The sequence below is a fragment of the Cotesia typhae genome, unplaced genomic scaffold (genome assembly GCF_013202065.1).
Source record: "Cotesia typhae breed Kobodo isofemale line unplaced genomic scaffold, CoteBio_Ctyphae contig_26, whole genome shotgun sequence".
In the NCBI taxonomy this organism is placed as follows: Eukaryota; Metazoa; Arthropoda; class Insecta; order Hymenoptera; family Braconidae; genus Cotesia; species Cotesia typhae.
The window spans coordinates 1,922,946-1,941,748 of record NW_027423732.1 but is presented as its reverse complement, the minus strand read 5'-3'; the positions used below and the strand labels follow the sequence as shown (position 1 = coordinate 1,941,748).

The window sequence follows — 18,803 nt, the reverse complement described above, 5'->3', positions numbered from 1 at the left end:
AAAACTTTTCAGATAGAAAAAGTATCTAATATATGATCTAAGAAGAAAAAGTCTCTGTAATGGTATTTATTAAAGTTGAGAGTAAATTTAGGGAGAAAAAGATTCGAGCTTTTATGTTTATTTATGAATTTTAATTCGCTCTTCAATATTTATATATATATATATATATATATATATATATATATATATATATATATATATATATATATATATATATATATATATATATATATATTGTTTTACTATGGAGATTTTTAAATTATCATTTTATTTTATTTTTTAATAAAAGCTAAGTTTCATTGAAAAAGAAAATAAAAATAGAAACTATGCCCCAGAGGTAAATGAATATTTGATGAAATTTTTAAGTACCAACATGATTTCTTACCAAGTTTTATAAGAAATTTCATTTCGTCTTTTAGTTTTTTATTTTGTTAAAGTTTTTTTTTTTTTTTTTTTTATTTGCTAACAATTAAAATAATGAAAAAAAAAAAAAATATTTATAAAATTTAAATAAAAAGTGCTAAATAAATCATAAATTTTTGTATAAAAAATTTGAGGACAGTTTTAGAAACGAATAAATTTTTTATAAAATTTTTTGCAATTTTGAAAAAGAAAATTTTTATTCCTGTAAAATTGCAGATGCATAAATATTTTTTTTAACCTTTTATAAATAGTAAGAAAATGTTTGGTAATTATTTAAACGCATTTTGCGCTATATCTAGGTAAAAAAATTTTCATTAAAAAAAAAATAAAAATTTCGATAGCATTTTTGCCTTTAAAAGTTGGAAAAAATTTCGATTTTATTTTTTTTTTAATTTTTTTTGGAAAAGTCCATCGAAAAAAAAAAAAAATTAATAAATTTTTTGAAAATTTGTTAAAATTGTGACAATCAATTTTTTTTTTAATTGTTAATTTTTTCATGTATTTTTCAAAAAAAAAAAAAAAAAAATATAAAAATTTTGTTCAAAAAAATGAAAATTTTAAATTTGGGAGGTGGACCCCACTTGTAAATAATTACCAACATTTTTTTGAGCTTTTAAAAATATAAAAATTGAATTAGCAGATATTTAATAATTTTAAAAATATTTTTAACAGCAAAAAAAAATTGATGTAGAAATTTAAAAAAATAAAAAATGCAATTTTTTAAAAATCATTTTTCAGAAAAAATTTATTTATTAAAAAATTGTCAAGTGACTTTTAACTTTAATGTCATTTTAAAAATAGCAAGAAAATTTTTTTTCTGTTTTTTTTTTTTTTTTTAATTTTAAATACCAAAAAAAGTAAAAAAACAAATTTTTTTTCAATTTTTTTACAGTGAAAATAAAATAATATTTGAATACACTTTTGACCTAAATAAAAATAATTATTAAAAAAAAAAAAATCGTATCAAAATCTGCATTATTGCTTTGAACTTTTCCACAAAAAGTGACATTTTTATCATATCTAAAGGCTCTTTTCTCTCCGGTAAAAAAAAACATAAAATAGTATTTTTTTATACACTCGGATGGGAATGAATGAATAAATTAATATTACGCGTATGTTCCACGTGTGAATAATTTATAAAAATTCATAAAAGAGGGTAACAACCCTCTTGTTGTTACTATTCAAAGGTGGAAGAATTTATGTACAAAAAAAGGATAAATGGATTATTTAGACTTTCGCCCAAATGTGAATACATAAGAATGTATGAGTATATAAATATAAATAAAGACATATGTGTATACCGTGTTATCGGACACGTCAGGTGAGTCCTGGGAGCACTACCGGTACATATATCGACTATTTTCCACGCTTGCGTACTGCATTCTCCATTCCTTGGAGTCACTTAAAAGTTTAATTTTCTTTGAAATTAAAAAATTAAAACAAACGGTAATTGTCAAATGAAATTAATATTTTAATAAAAAAAATTAACACAATTTTTATTTTTATTTTGATTTATTTTACGCAAGGACAAAAGGTAAAAATTATATAAATTATTTTATCGTTTTGTACAATATTTATTTATTTACTAATTAAATCCAATAATTAAACCATCTATTAATAATTACATGATTACTCTGTTTTATTATAAGATTTATTATTTTACGGTTAATTTGATTAAGGTTCGTAGTCGGCATTAATAAAAAAAAAGAAATATTTTTATTGCTTTTCCAATGGAATAAATATTGGATTTAACAACTAAAATTACAATAACTTTAAATAAATAATCTAGTTTTTTGTAAATAAATTTTTAAACGGTAACATTTTTAAATTCAAATAATCGACTGCCTTTGTTCGGATTTAATTATTTACACGCAGTCGAGAAAACGCCAAAGGAGCTTTGTCTTTTATTCTTATCCATTAACAATCTTTAATTTTTTTTTCTACCATTATAAATCTTTGATCAATCACTAGGAGTAATTTAGTTTATTTAGTTTCTTTTTTATCGAGCATTATTCTATGTAGTTTCTCATTTACTTGCACATATTTGATGAATTCCTCGAATTTAAATTCATTAAATTCAAATATACATGGATTCGTACGTTAAGATAATTTAAGAGTCGGAAATGTGTCCTATCTTCGATATAACGTTCCATTTCTTTTAGTTCCATTTTTTATTAAGAACACATTCAGGCATTTGAATTCACCAAAATGACAGAACTCCTACGGTTTCCTGTATATTGCTACACTTATAAATCACAACCAACTGAGTTTTTTTTATCGCTTAGATTTATTCATCAGTAATTTTTATTATTTAACTAACAACATACAAATATGAGTGATTAACTGTTTTTTTTTATCTTAATCACTCATATAAGTAAGCCACATAAATATATACTTTTAAATTTATTATATTACTTACAATTTTTTTTTATAATGTTAAGATAATATCGTGGGCAACCAGGCCCTAGTATTCTCCTTGAGATATTCTTGATAAATTATTTTTTTAAATAAAGTGTATATTTTTTAATAAAATCCGGGGAGAAAAATATAATCTGACCATGCGTGATCATATATGATCCCTAAAAATTAGTAATATGTGATCATATCTGATCAGACCTGATCATTGGTAATATGTGGTCATTATTGATCAGTGATCATATCTGATCATTGGTCACATGTGATCGTATCTGATCATTGGTCAGGAGTGGCCATACTTGATCATTGATCAGATGTGATCATATCTGATCATTGGTCATAGCTGATCGCTAAAATAATCGGTGGTCAAGTGTGATCAGGTTTGACTATGTTTGATCGATGATCAAGTTTGACCACGTGTGGTCATGCCTGATCACTGGTCAGTGATCAAATATTACTAGGTGTGATCACTTATGATCATGTAGACCTAATCCAGATTTTTTCATAATCTTTATTCAATAAAATCTGGCGAAATATAATCAAATCTGATCACATCTAAATACTGTATTTGATCATATATCAATAAATCTGCCTAGCCATAATTTTCTTGATCATACATGATCTTATCTAGTCAGATTTTTATTTTTGTCCCAGGGAAGGGAAGGCATCATTGCTTAAAATTCATTCATGAAAAATAACTATATTTGATTAACAAACTTAAATACTAAATGTTGAATATATCAATCGGGAGAAGCACAGTTTATGAAAATAAAATAAATAATTGCAGAGGTTATTTATTGAAAATAAATATATCAATATAGGTGTACGAGTCTTAATGGAATCGAATATTGAATGGTTTGAAACTATTCAGAGTTTCAAATATTCACATTCTTACTTATAAACCAAAGCGATCAACAATTTATTGGGTGGGGAAGTTTGTAAAAATACTCAATTCATTAAATTATTTTTATACACAAATATCAATTGAATAAATTTAATATTAAACTTCTTAACAATCGAACGTAAAAAAATAATTATTTTCTTTAGAAAAATCACAAAATTCTTTAAATTAATTTTCAGAACCTGTAATGAGTTCTGACTCTTAGAATTTAAAAAAAACCAAGAAAAATTATTTTGTGTTCACGAATTGGAGCAGTATTTTTTAATTAATCTAATCTGACTTTAAAAATAAAATTTTAATTCTTCAAATGGTAATTACCTTGAAATATTTTTCGTGTTTATAGCCAATAATTATTCTTTACTATTCCTTGTTTTTTGTTTTTTCCGTAAAAATGAAAATTACTTGAAAGCCGCATGAGTAGCCTTTTTTTTTATCAACAACACGAAGAGTTATTTGACCAAGTAAATATACTCGAGAAGTAGTGCTTTTTCATTCTCTCTCGTTATTTCGTTTTTATACATTTTTTTTTCCGGGATTTTTTTTTTTTTATAACACCATTCACTACAGAGCTCGTTTATTTAAATTCAATTTCATTTTATAAAAACAAGTGAATAACATTGAAAACGTTGCTAATTTATGAATAAAAAAACCATTCGAGTGGATGTTATAATTGTAGTGATACCCAAGTATTTAAGCTGCCTAACGCATAACCATATATACGCTTGAAACAAAGGATAAAATTTCTTGACTATCTCACTCACTTGAACAGAATAAAATATCAGAGTGTGTCTAAAAAGAGTTAAGTAACAAAAAGAATAGTAAAAGATTTGAAGTGTATCGAGAAGGACTAAAGTTTTAGAAATATATATATGCCAGCGCAATATGTTACGTTTAAGACTAGCTCAAGGAGAATCGGCTTACTATACATCTATGTATCATCTTAAAATTTTTCAAGGCAACCGAGTAGTGACTTTATTAAATATATAATATAAAATCGCTCTATTAATTATGTACAAAAATAATAGAATTAAAAAAAAAGTGTAAATAACATTTGTAAAAATTCAGATTGATCATATGTGACCATGTATGATCAGATGTGATCGTATATAATCATATCTGATCAGGTATGATCGTATATGATCATATCTGACCAGGGGTGATCGTATATGATCATATCTGACCAGGGGTGATCGTATATGATCATATCTGACCAGGGGTGATCGTACATGATCATGATCACTGATTAATGGTTAAATGTGATCACACCTGATCGTTAATTAGCAGCTAGGTGTGACCATATCTGATCACTGGTCAGGTATGACCATATCTGATCACTGATCAGATGTGATCATATCTGATCACTGGCCAGATGTGACCATATATGATCACTGGTCAGATGTGACCATATCTGATCACTGATCAGTAGTCATGTATGACCTTATCTGATCAGAGGTGACTATATTAGATCAATATTCCGTTATGATCAGATTTGACTAAGTCGGATCCATGGTCAGATGTGATCATGTCTGATCACTGATCAAATATACTATTTCCGATCACTGATTAGATGTGACCATGTAGATCTGGTCGGATCTTAAAATATTCTCTAATCCGAGATATAAATAGATCTGCCTAGATATAATGTATAATGTGTAAATAACAATTTAAAAAAATTTATGAATTATAACATTATTTCCTGTATTGTATTTTTTAAGACATTGCAAATGGCAATTAATTAAAACTTGAAATTGAATTTACAATAGCAATCGAATTTGACACTATACATATACATGCATTCGACTCGAATGTTGAACAATATTCTCGTGACATATAACTAGACTAGACACGACTAGACTAGGCTCAGTGCTGTACAGAGTTATGTGTTATAGTAAAACAATTTAAAGTTGCAGAAACATAAAACCCCAAGTCCCATAAACAAAGTTTATATCGTGGAATACTCGATTGTGGTTTAGTTTCAGTATTAGGTTTTAGATATAAGGATAGGGATGTGATACCTTAGTCATATGTAAAACATATAACGTCACAACTCGGTGGTCTATCGATTAGTCTCAAACAACAGAATACATACTAGTGTATCCAAACTTTCAATTATCCAGGACAGTAATTGATTATTCATTTTCAATAATAATTATATTGTTAAATAATAAATATCAATTTTTTTTTTTCATTCAAAGCACGGCTAAGAATTATCAATTATTAATTAGTATTTATATTATATATCTCACAACCTTATCACAACCTTATAAGAGTTATAATATTATCCCGAATGCATATCGGATATTTAATTAAAATGGTTTTATTATTAACATTAATATTATCATTATTTATGATTATTATTTTATTTTTTTTTCATTAAAACGTTCGCGCGTAATGGCTAAGTCGATATGCTGTGCGACTTACGTTAGAATTTAATTTTTATTCTTATTGTTTTTCTTTATTATTTTTATTTTCATTATTATTTTTAGTTTTTTTTTTTTTTTTTTTTTTTAATGTTTATTGTTCTTGTACAGATTTTTTTCTTTGTTTTTATTTATATATTTTTTTTTTAATAATACTCACAACCTTAATACTTGGAATTAATATATAATATTTTATTTTATAGAGGTCAACTACCGATATACTACACAAGTCTTTGTCGTTGCTAAAATGTGATTTTCGATTTATTATTATTATTAAAAAAAAATTTATATAATCGTACCTGGAAAAACGAAATTAGATCTGACCATATCTGACCATAGGTCAGTGATCAGAAATGATCATATTTGATCACATATCAGTGAACATGTGTGACCATATCTGATCATGATCATAAATCAATGACCAGATCTGATTATGATCATAGGTCAGTGACCATATGTGATCATGATAATTTATAAGTGACCATATGTGATCATGATAATATATAAGTGACCATATCTGATCATGATTATAGGTTAGTGATCATATGTAACCACTGACCAGTGATTAAATGTGATCAGATCAGAACTTTTTTTACATCAAAAGTCGTCATCAATCGTATATCATCTTTTTACACGGATTATTATTATAATTATTACTATTATCATTATTATAATTATTATTATTTTCAAAATAATAAGTGTTAATGTTACTTTTTAACAAAAAAATATTTTAAAACGCTTTCCAAGTAATTTTATTCTCAATTTTATTTTCTCTAACAGTAAAGTTTTTTTTTTATTTTCACGTGACCCTACACTCTCGTTCAACTTCCATGCAATTTTTCCATTTTCCTCAATTTCTATAGGATCGAAAATACTTATTGACAAAGGAATAAAAGATGTGCGTCGGCTAAAGAAAATAATTAAAAAAAAATAAAATTGAGGTAAAAATACAGATAGTCGTTTAAAAACATATTTTTTTCCTTATCCATTCCTGATTCAGGAATTTTACGTACACTTACAACTTTTTTATTATTATTATTTTTTTTTATCTCTAATCTAAATTGAAGTCTTGGTCAATTTCGTAAAAAATTTTTTTTTATTACAAGTTTATTGATACAACCTTAAACCTATCTTTGGGTGTAACAATTAAATTCATGTTTACTTCGACGAAGCCCAAAATTAGTAAATTTATTATTATTATTATTTTTTTTTTTTTTTAGGAATGCTACCTTGTGAAAAAAAATTATTTTGCATAAATATTTGAGAAACGATTGTAAGTATTGATTAAAAGCGCAAATTTATTTTAAAATTGAAAGTCAAGTATGTGCTAAAAAATGTATCCGAAAAAAGAGGAAAAATATTTCCTTCAAAATTATGAATTCCAAAAATAAATTAAAAATTTCAATGTTTAATTTTTCAATTAATGATGTCCAGTTTGCCGAAATGATAACTGGAATAATTAATGATATTAGTATCGCGATGTACCATGTAAATAATTTACGCTGGTGGATGATCATGAATTTAATTACAAATATCAATTATCATAAAGTGAACGTCAACAGTAATTAATTAAATTGTATAAAAAATTACTGCAGAAATTATGAAAATAATTGAAAAATTTTCAATATATGTTTTTAATAATTTTTAGAAATTTAAAAAGTAAAGAAAATCAACGTCATCGCTAGTAGTATAACAATGCGCTTATCAGACACTGCATCAGCGGTGCTACGCGTTACGGAAAAACAATACCGTTTTATTTTTATGTTTATAACGAATACAATTATTATGATGACAAGCACTAAGTGCTTTCATTCACATTTCTATAAATTAAATTTTTAAATAACTTTTACGATCTGGGGTTTTAAGAAGCCATTCTTACTTTCGTTAGAATCATTTATTTTTCGAATAACCAAAATTTTTTTTTTTTTGTATAACTTTTCACTGTAGAAACATTTTCGAAGCTTAAAAAAATGCGTTGAATGCTAAAAATTTGTTCAAAATTATATTTTGAAAAATTTTTGTTTTTTTTAGATAACTTTAAAATTCTTGAGTATTTTCTAACATTAAAAATAAATTTTTGCTTTAAAATTAAGAGGATGTAATATCAAAAAAATAAAAATTAAGAATTTTTATTATTTTGCGACTTTTCGTGTTTTTTTAACACTTCTTTCGGCGTTTCATATATTTATCTTGTTATAACAAAAGAAAAACATATTAACATGAATACATAAATTTACGATCAATTTCCATTATCAAAATTGACGACATCAAGAGCATTTTTATTTTTTGTAATTGATTGTAAATTTATGTAATTTGTTAATATATGTTTCTGTTTGTTATAAAATGCCTGAAAGTAGTCAAGAAAGATACAAGACATAGCAAAATAATAAAAATTCTTCTCTCTAAAAATAAAATAGTGAAATTTTCACTGATTTCGACATTAACTCAATTTTTACTGGAAATTCAATGATTTTCCAAAATAGATTAGTGAAAATTTCACTAATTGAACCAGTGCATTTAATTCTCTACACATCTGGTGTACGCTGCTGAAAAATCAGTGAGAATTCACTAATTTGTGAGTTTTTTAATTTCCACTGTTAAAATGGTGATTTTCACTACACAGAAAGGAAAATTTCTTGACTAGAGAACAAAATTCTCAGCTCATGATTTTTTTTTGAATTATTAGATATTTTTAATCAAAAATTGCAGTATTCACTATTTCATTATTTTTTTTTAACATTATAGAATTGTTAACTAAGGTACCGGCGGGTAATAAGGGCTAGCTAAGGGAGATTTTGGAAAAAATCGTAAATATTGCTTTTAATTATTGCAATGTATCATTAATTTTTAAATTAATACATTAGCCATAATATATAATGGAGTAATGGTAATTTTCACTATAAACAAACACAAAATGAAAATTTTTTCAATAATCTTGCGAGTAGACCTTACTTTACTACGATAGGGTAATAAGGCCTGTGGGTTATACATACTGGAAATAGTTATACTATACTTGATAAAATTGGTATTAGAGATCAATCATCACTTAGATTTTAATCTATCTATATATATATAGACTTTCTATAGATATAGTCACTCATCACGATATCTCTGGAACTATAAGACCTAGAGACTTTAAATTTAACAGGAATATTCCTTTCGCCGAGTAGAGGTCAGCTAAGAACGGATTTTACAAAATTCCACCCACAAGGGGGGTTGCGGGGGCGTTAATAATGAGAAATTCCCGTTTTTAAACTATAGCTCCTATCGACTCCGAATTTAGTAGGAATCTTTTGTAAGAGATGTAGAAATAATCTATAAACGAATTTAACGATATCTCACCTCACTGAGGGTTGCGGGGGTGGGTATTAACAATCAAAATTTTTAATTTTCAAGCTATAACTCCTACAGACTCCAAATTTTGTAGAAATTTTCTGTAAGTGATGAAAAAATAATTTATGAACGAATTTTACGAATTTCTACCCCAAAGAGGATTGCGGGGGCGTTAATAATGAAAAATTCCCGTTTTTAAACTATAGCTCCTATTGACTCCAAATTTGGTAGGAATCTTCTGTAAGAGATGTAGAAAAAGTCTATGGGCAAATTTTACGATAGCTCATCTCACAGGGGTTTGCGAAGGTGGGTGGTAATATTAAAAATTTTTAATTTCCAAGCTATAGCTCCTATAGACTCCAAATTCTCATTTCAAATTTTTTTCTTCGTGTCAATTATTATTAATTTTTGAAAAAAAGCCTCGCAAACATTATAATGATTACACATTGAAAGTTACAATGAATATTAGCTGGAATAATTACATGGATAAAAGGTATATGCTAATTCGATAAAATTTGGAATTTGTGAAAGTCAAAACAATGCTCTAATTAAATTTCAAGTTTAGATCTAAAAACACTACTCCATAAAATGCCCAGCGAAGCGGGTGGGTAACAGCTAGTTAAATATAAAATTATAAAAAATGTTTACCATTTACTCAGATCGTTTTTTAGGAATTCTTCTGGGCTACTTTAGCATATAACGGATGATGAAATATAGAAGACAAGGAATGTTTTACATGGATTCCTATACGAATCTATACTTTCCAATGTGGATACTTATAACTGTGCAATTAGTGAATATGCGCCGCAAATTAGTGAAAATCCACGGTTTCATTTTTATAGAATTAGTTTTTATTTTTCTGATCCTATATCCTCTCAATCTGTAAATAATTCTTAATCCTCAAGGATTTTAGCTTACAGGATGTGTGAATTACAAAAAAAAAAAATGTTTTTTTCAAACTTCAAAAAAGTTTTATCTTAGATTACCCTGAAGGCAAATAGAAGATGCATACCTTAAATAAATTACAGAAGAGGTTTACGTCACTTAATTTAATAGAAGTACAAATGATTAAACTGAGAAGGATTCGTTTACATATGTATGTTTTGATGTTCCGTGATAGGGCGTTACCTCAGGGATTCATTTAATTAATTGTTACTTTATAACACATTTACTCATTCACAGGTTTATAATTCAAACTTATATTTATGAAATTCATGTGAGTAATTTAAAATATGCAATTTAATTTAAGTTTGAAAGGAAGAAAGTTATTTTTATACAAAATTGAATATTAATGTTTTAATATTTTGTATTTGCAATAAAAAATGAAAATATATGCATCACAGCTGTCAATAGTAACTTTAAATTAAAATTAAAAGGTTTTCATAATAATTATAATGTGACAAAAAATTTTGAACGGCTGTCAAGAGCGATCTTGGTTGGGCTTCAATATATGTCTGCTGGAAGTGCTTTGTGCATTTCAGTATTTATCTGTTTATTTTCGCGGCTAGTAGACTGTGAAAATCAATAAATTTTTTTATGCAGGAAATAAAACACATTAATCGTCTTTTCATATTGTATTGAATTTAAATTGTATGAAAACAATATTTAAGCTCTTTGTTGTTTAAAAAATATCAAAAAAATTATTCAATTTTTATAAATTTTTTTCAAGTTGAATGATTTTATGATTTTAAAATTTTAACGTTAATTTGTAACTTTGAAAAGTGGGAAAATAATTGTTTTTTTTTTTTTTTTTTTTTTTTTTTTTTTAATAGCGGCTAGTGAAATATTTTTTCAGATGTCTTTGATGTAGCATCGCACGGGAAAAAGAGCAGTTGAATAATTAAGGGTTTTACAGTAAAAATAGACCCTCGGATAAAAGAGTGTTTAGTTTGCAGCTCAAATTCTAATTATTAAAATACCTTTAGCAATAAGCTTTTTCAATCAATAGTAGTGAATTTTACAATTTTAAAGTGAACTTTTAGTCACATTAAATTTTAAAGCATTACTTACATTTTACTTTGGAATATTTAGTTATTTGAGAAATAATTAAGTCATGAATGAAATTGTAAGCATAAAAATTTCCTGGTGATGTATTTTTTGATTAATAGAAAAAATATTTTAAACTTTCATCTTTAACAAAAATTACACTGTGAACTAGTAAAAGCCAAAGTTCATAAACGAGCAGGAAAATATTACAGCCCACACTGTAAATCTTACACTTTTTATTGCAAAGATCGACTACTACTACACCAAACAGTAAATTTGACTATAAAAAAATTAGGAAAACGCTTGATCCTGAAAACCACCCCTGCAACTTCCCGCTGCTTTCGTAATTAAGCGCTCAAAATTGTGCTTATTACGTTTTTGAACTCGAAGAGCTCAAAAATATAATTTTCATGTAGTTTTGAGCTCTCCGAGCTCAAAAGTATGATAGAAGTTTAATAAAACACAATTTTTTGAATTTTCAAACCGCAATAACTTTTGAATGCATGAACCGATTTTCACGCGGTTGGCGGCATTCGACGCAGTTTTTCAAATTCTATGATACATTTTTAAACACAAATTGATAAGACCGGAAGTTTAGGTGTAATTCGAAAAAACGCTTTTATTCGATTTCTTTCGTCAACGATAACTCACGAACGAATCAACCGATTTTGACCGACTTAGTGGCGAGCGACGTGGTTTTTCGATGTTAAGAGCTGATTAGTTTTTGGAGTTGATCGATAGAGCCGTTTAAAAGTTATTCAAAAAAACTTGATTTGAAAAAATTTTTTTCGTAGTTTTTTAAGATTCCTAGGACCTCAAAACGTCAAGATCTGATGAAAACTCGATTTTCGGAAAACGGGGTAAAAACAATATTTTCCTGATTTTTGAAAATTTTCAATTTTCTTAGCGGGAAATTAAGAATTTCAAAAAACCAAAAAAATCGGAAAATTGCAGTTATAAACAGGAGAAAAAAATCTATTAAACACAATTGTGAATGACTTGGGCGCATTTTCATGGATGGAACATTATTTTAGAATTGAAAAATTGACGGAGCAATTTTTAGAAATTTTTTGCCTTTTTTGGGGTCTTTTTCATTTTACTCAAAACTGGAAGGTTACCCTTTTTTTTTTTTTTTTTTTTTTTTTTTTTTCAAACAATAATTGACTTAAAATATTTAGAAAAAATTACCCAAAATACAATTTTTCCCCTTTTTGAAAATTTTCAATTTTTTTAAGCGGGAAGTTAAAAAATTAAATTTTTGGATATTGTAAAGGATTTAATTACATTTTGACGATACCTATGCAAAATTTATCACTCTTGGTTAAATGTAGTGAGTGAATTTTCCCATATCGAGATAAATGAAAAGTAGAGTAACGTTCTATTCCTTTGACAGGAAAATAGAAGCGATAGGATATGCAAACCGAGCTGCAAAATATGAGCTTCGAAAATCTCTACCCTTTGGTTCTCGGACGTAGTACTTTGTAGCTCGGCAATGTTTGTCATCTTGTGAGAGTTGTATTCTTTGTTTGGCAAATAAACGCTTCGCATATTTTTTTATTTTTTTCTGAGGTTCATCGCCATCTATTGCACTTTGTTTGCATTCGATCACGGTGAATTTTCATGTTGTTAAAACTTTTTTAAAAACAAGTTCTTACGGAAGTCATTATATGAAATACAACATTAATTTCGTAATTCTGAAGTAAAGTTAAAAAATAATAATAAATTCAAAATAACTTAAAAATGTATTTTCACGCCTGGGGTTTATTTGCTATTATACTGGTCTGCTGTATATAAATATCAAAGTTTTCTTGTCAGAGAATTTATATGCTAACTACAATAAAACCCGGTAATACACTGGTAGTAATGTTAAAATTATAATGACCTCTCGTTAAAGGTATGATATGGTTTATGGATATTCATAATTATATACATTCAAATTAATTATGTTTTAATGTAAGTACGAGCTAATTAATTTGGAAATGTTATTATTCATTGCCGATGAAAAATCGCATTATGAATATGGTCAGTGAATATCTTATAAAGTTACTGGAAAAATTATTCTACCATATATTAAACAAGTGGTTCATAATATAGTACTACTTTATGGAAAATAATATTTGATAAATTTTAAGTAACTAATTATTTTTCATTCCTCTAAAAATTAGCAACTCCTGCAAAGTAACAAAAGTAAAATTTATAACTGTTTTGTCTGAAACACTGCAAAAAATAATAATTATTTTCTTTATTTTATCCAAAAGTTTTAATTCAGTAATTAGAATCGCTAATTCAAGTAAAGTAAGAAAATATTCTCGGCGACTTGTATTATTGTTTTCATTTATACTATTTTTTTGCAATTTTCAGCAACAAATTTTTCGATTGAATTCAATAATATGTTAATCTAGAAAAAAACTTTAAAGAAGTTAGAACGAATCTAATGTGAAAAATAATTTCCTACTTTAGGGGAAGGAGAAGGGGGTCAATTGAACCATTCGAATTAAAAAATCGAAAAAATTGAAAAAACGCTTCATGCTCTTAGAATTAGATTCTAATATGTTAAACTTGGATATGATCAAAATTTGAAATCATTGCGATTAATAAATTTTAAAAAATTGAGATTTTTTTGTTTTTAGGCATGTAAACTTTTTTTTCGGCTAGTGACAAATTGTTTGATAATATTTTAATTTTTGAATTAATTGATAAAGTTTGAATTGTAGTCGTTGTATATACTTATACTTTATAATCCTCAACTTTGTTTATAATGATATAATAGTTTATTTATTTATTATTTACTATTAATTGTTATAAAATTATATGGGATCAATTGAACCAGCAGTCCCGGGGACGATTGAACCATACGGAGAAGCATGGGACATGCGTGCGCATTTTGACTCTACGTGAAAAAACTCAGGAAATAACCTAACAATTTGATGAACTGAATTTATAATGAAAATTATTTTTAAATTTATTTTTAATTTATTTAATATAATATCTGTGCATTAAAACGGTGCAACAGTAATATTAGCAAGTAACAATTAATATATTATTTATTAAAAGTTCGGGTTTGAGTTTTAAATATTATTGGTTCAATTTACCCCAAGCAGTGGTTCAATTGCCCCCGAGCGGGGGTCAATTGAACCATTCGATGCGTTTGGATAAATTAATAATTTTTAAAAATTCACGTTGTTTATTGACTAATTTATGTATTGATAATGAAAGTAGACATAATAAACTACCATTCCAAGAAAAAAAAAATTTTCATTTAGTCTTAATTCGAATAGTAAAAAATTACTAAACCTTTTTTTGGTTCAATTGACCCCCTTCTCCCCTACTCTAAGAATTACAGTTACTATCAGTTTGTTTCAAAGAAAGTCTCTTATTTAATAAATGCCTAGAACAATAAATGTATTTCCTTTTTTCTCGTTAAATTTTTCTTAGATTCTTTTTCTTGTACCTGATAAAGTTTTTAAATTGAAGCTAAAACTACTATCAACTGTAATATTTTTACTGAAATAGAAAAGCTATTGCTTGTTACAGTTCGAGCAAAAAAAAATTGAGTCTCAAGAATAATATTGAAAACACGAAAATTTTTGATCAGCTCGGTAAAAACTTATTTTGTGCGAATACGATTTTCGGGAATGTTAACAAAGTTTTAAAGTTGCAAGTAACTTGAATTTCGGGCGGACCACGCTGCTGTTTTTTTTTAAACTCAAAAAATTTAATTCTTTTCTCTTAAATTAAGAATAATCTTGTAAAGATAACTATCGTGAAAACTATTCAAACTTCTGATATAATTAAGGCATTTACGTTAAAGGTAGCTTCAGTTTTCCGCTTAAAAATATTAATCGGAATAAAAGTATATTATATTCCTTTTTCAATTATAATTAAAAAACTGAATAAAAAAATTCATAGAAAGCCATCTACTGTAATTCAATTTATTACATTTTTTATAATAAATATCAAATAGCAAGATCTATTTTAATTAAATAAAACATCAAACTAGCTAAACAATAATTTATAGCTACTTTCAATCTCTCAAATTTCCGTAGTTTGGTATCGAAGTTTCTGCTGACGAAGTACTGAAGTAATTGCTCGGTTATATTAGATTTATCATTAAAAGCTATATCTTCTTGAATTTGTTGACATTATTCATCAAATTTCTTAATTTATATAAATACTGCTCGCTTTTAAATTTATTAAAACTTAAACAATAAACTACGATTTTTATAAGCTTACATTTTTTACACCGATCTAGAGATATTGGGCTTAGGAAAAAAGATACGAGCTTTAAACGCATTTGAAGTTATGGCCCGTAAAATTCAAAGAAAGAACGTTCTTTCTTTTATATTTGTATTAAGCAAACTTTATTATAGATCTAAAGTTTCAAAATTTATGAAATTTAACTTGTTAGTGCTGAAATTTATGAAAAGTTTCAAGATTTTAAGGTGAAAATATTCAGTTATTTTTCTTTTGTAAGAATAGCTTCTTCTTTAGAATTTTTGAAAATTATTGATTTTTATAGCGGGGAGTTAGTTCAAGAAAAATATTTTTATAAAAATATTAGTCTTGTTTCAAAACTTTGTGCTCGTGCCGCTAAAAATGACAAAATTATCATTTTTTTTTAGCGTTTTTTGAGAAAAAATTTTAACCCTCTTTAGATTTCAAGCAGATACATTTTTTAGCTGCAACTTAAGATTTTGAACGGACAAACAACTAATTGAAGCAACCCAAAAACCAAAATAACATCAACAAAAATATGTCAGTTTGCTATCAAGTAGTTATTGGGAAAAGAAACTTTGATATTACCTACTGAAGATCATGAAGAGAACAAAATTACCGGCTGAAGAAACAAATATCTTAATCCAAGACTTCCGAGTCATCGATAATTCTCTGAAAATGGTTGATGTGAAAGATAAAAGCAATACTTGATTGGTAGCATTCCCTTTAACCGAAAAATAAAAAAAAATTGGCGCTTTACGTACAATGTCACCGATCTATCTACAATGAAATATCAGCCAAGATGCAGCAGCCGTCGGAAAGCGCGCCTGTAATCAAGATTGAATATCGTGTAAATAAGTGGATTAAGCGCGCTGTTAATATACCCCAGCCACGTGATGAAATAAACCATCCTTTCAGAAGGACAGCAAGCGGGGCAAAAGGGAACAATGACGTACATAAGAAAAAAGGGTAACCAACATACAACAAAAACACCCATAATAACCCCTAATGTGCGCGCAGCTCGTCTTTCCTTCGATAGTGAAATTCTCTGACGCTCTTCAATAAACTGATAAACCGTAGTGGTAGTAGTGGTAGCGTTAGCATTCGCAGTAGTGACTGTAGCAGCGGGATGCTTGTCACGCTTTCCACCTCGACATGGCGTCATGTTGAGCGTCACTTCAGTAGCGGCGTCATCTTCGACTACAACTAAGCTCGGCTTTCCATGAACGCGCGTCGTCACAGTTCGTTCATTGTGATTGGTCTCGCTGCTTACCGACTCTTCGGCGTCATCTGGATCATGGCTGCCGCCAGCGTTCTCCCTACCACCAGTCCCACCAGGACCGGACCCACCAGGGCCGGCGCCCCCTTTATTTTTTGTGGACGAAACGACGCCAAAACGACTCTGACGTGCTCTTTCGCGCAAGCGACGTCGCGTTGCAAGGAAAATTTCTAAGTAGACGAGACTCATCAGCAATAGGGGAATAAAAAAGGAGCCTAGCGATGAATATATTACGTAACCCTGTCGCTGGGTCAATTGACATGGTGTACCGGGTTCTATTTCTTCAGGCCAATCGTTCCACCCAGCCAACGGCGGCGAACTTATTGCGCCAGAAAGTATCCAAACACCGGCAATTGTCGCCAATACACGCTTCAATGTCCGTTTTTGAGCGTAATTTATTGGATCGGTTATCGCCCAGTAGCGATCCAAGGCTATGGCACACAAATTAAGTATACTTGCCGTACAACACAATACGTCACATGTTAACCATAATTTACATAAATGGATCCCGAAGATCCACTTTCCCAAAAGCAAATACGCTACATTGAACGGCATCACTAAAATGGCTACCGCCAAATCGGCGACTGCCAGCGATACTATGAAAAAATTTTGGACTATACGTAATGGCCGGTATGTGAACACTGACAGTATCACTAAGGCGTTCCCTAATACTGTTGCTAATACTAAAAATCCCAGGGTCAGTGATGCTGCCGCTGCCTCCCATGATGGCAAGTTAGTTCCCGTGTCTTCTTCACTGCTGGTACAACTTTCAGAGTATTCATCGCTGGACATTGTTCCGCCGGATTCCCCACTTGCGTTCATGCTCGTCTTATGTTATTCTAAAAACAGAAAAAAAGTTTTTCTTTAATTTTAGCGATTTGAAGTTGAAATTTTATATACAAGGGAAAATTATCGAGCAGAAGATCAGTCATGGATGTTTGACCTGATTTAATTTGAGAGAAAAATTTACTTCAGTGGAAAATTGGGCGCTTTGATCTCCAACGTTACAAATTAAAGTAAAAGTTAATTGTGGAAGTTAAATGAAATGCAAATTCGAGATAAAATTAGTAATTTGGCTACTGTTTGTTGCAATTTTCTCTAATTAATTAAACTTTTTGTTAAAACAGAAATCTTAAGCTGTTTCTTAAGAAAATTTTTATTTGATTTATTTCCAAGGCAATTTCTAAGTATGTGTAATTTCGAATGTGTTTTTCTTTGAAAAATTACGAGATTTAAATAAGTATTTCTTAAATTTAAGGTAGTACCTTCGCCAGAGTAGTTTTCTTAGGATTTTTTTTTAATTTTGGCAGATTAATGTTTATATAATTCTCCATCGATTGGCGAAATTTGAAAATTTTTGACCATCTAGTTTCAGAGATATTTAATTTCAAAGTTTGAGTTTTGAACGCTCTTATACATTACGGTATACGGGATATCCAAAAGTTTACCTACAAACATTTTTATATCTCAGAAACTTTTCTTAGGATCTTTTTAAAAAACTAGAGTAACGTTAACTAACAACTAGACAATTTTTTAAAAATAATTTCATTGATAATTACCACACAGTTTCACAAATATTTATTAATAAGTAATGAAAAATTTATCAGACTTTAGCCAAGGAAGGGATACGTTAATAAAGCTATGGCAACAACGCAAGTTTTGTGAGCCGCGAAAAAAGTATGAGACGCGCATGCGCTGCAAAATTTGAAAAGTTTAATGTACGTTAGGTGAAATATTATAGTTATTAATTTTATTTATTTAAAAAAAAATAACAATGATTATTTTATGAAAATAAGTATTTTTCTATATTTATTAAAAATTCAAAAAAATT

General features: G+C 27.9%; 1 protein-coding gene across 1 annotated transcript in view; it reads right to left on the bottom strand.

Annotated features, from left to right (window-relative positions):
* Window positions 1–14,504: 14,504 nt before the first annotated feature.
* Window positions 14,505–18,803, bottom strand: part of Oct-tyrr (Octopamine-Tyramine receptor) — a 61,861-nt gene continuing 57,562 nt past the window's right edge. The window contains exon 2 of the mRNA XM_074239708.1: window positions 14,505–17,811. Coding sequence (XP_074095809.1) covers window positions 16,487–17,794 — 1,308 coding nt within the window. The 5' untranslated portion in view covers window positions 17,795–17,811 and the 3' untranslated portion in view covers window positions 14,505–16,486. The remainder of the gene's footprint in view (window positions 17,812–18,803) is intronic.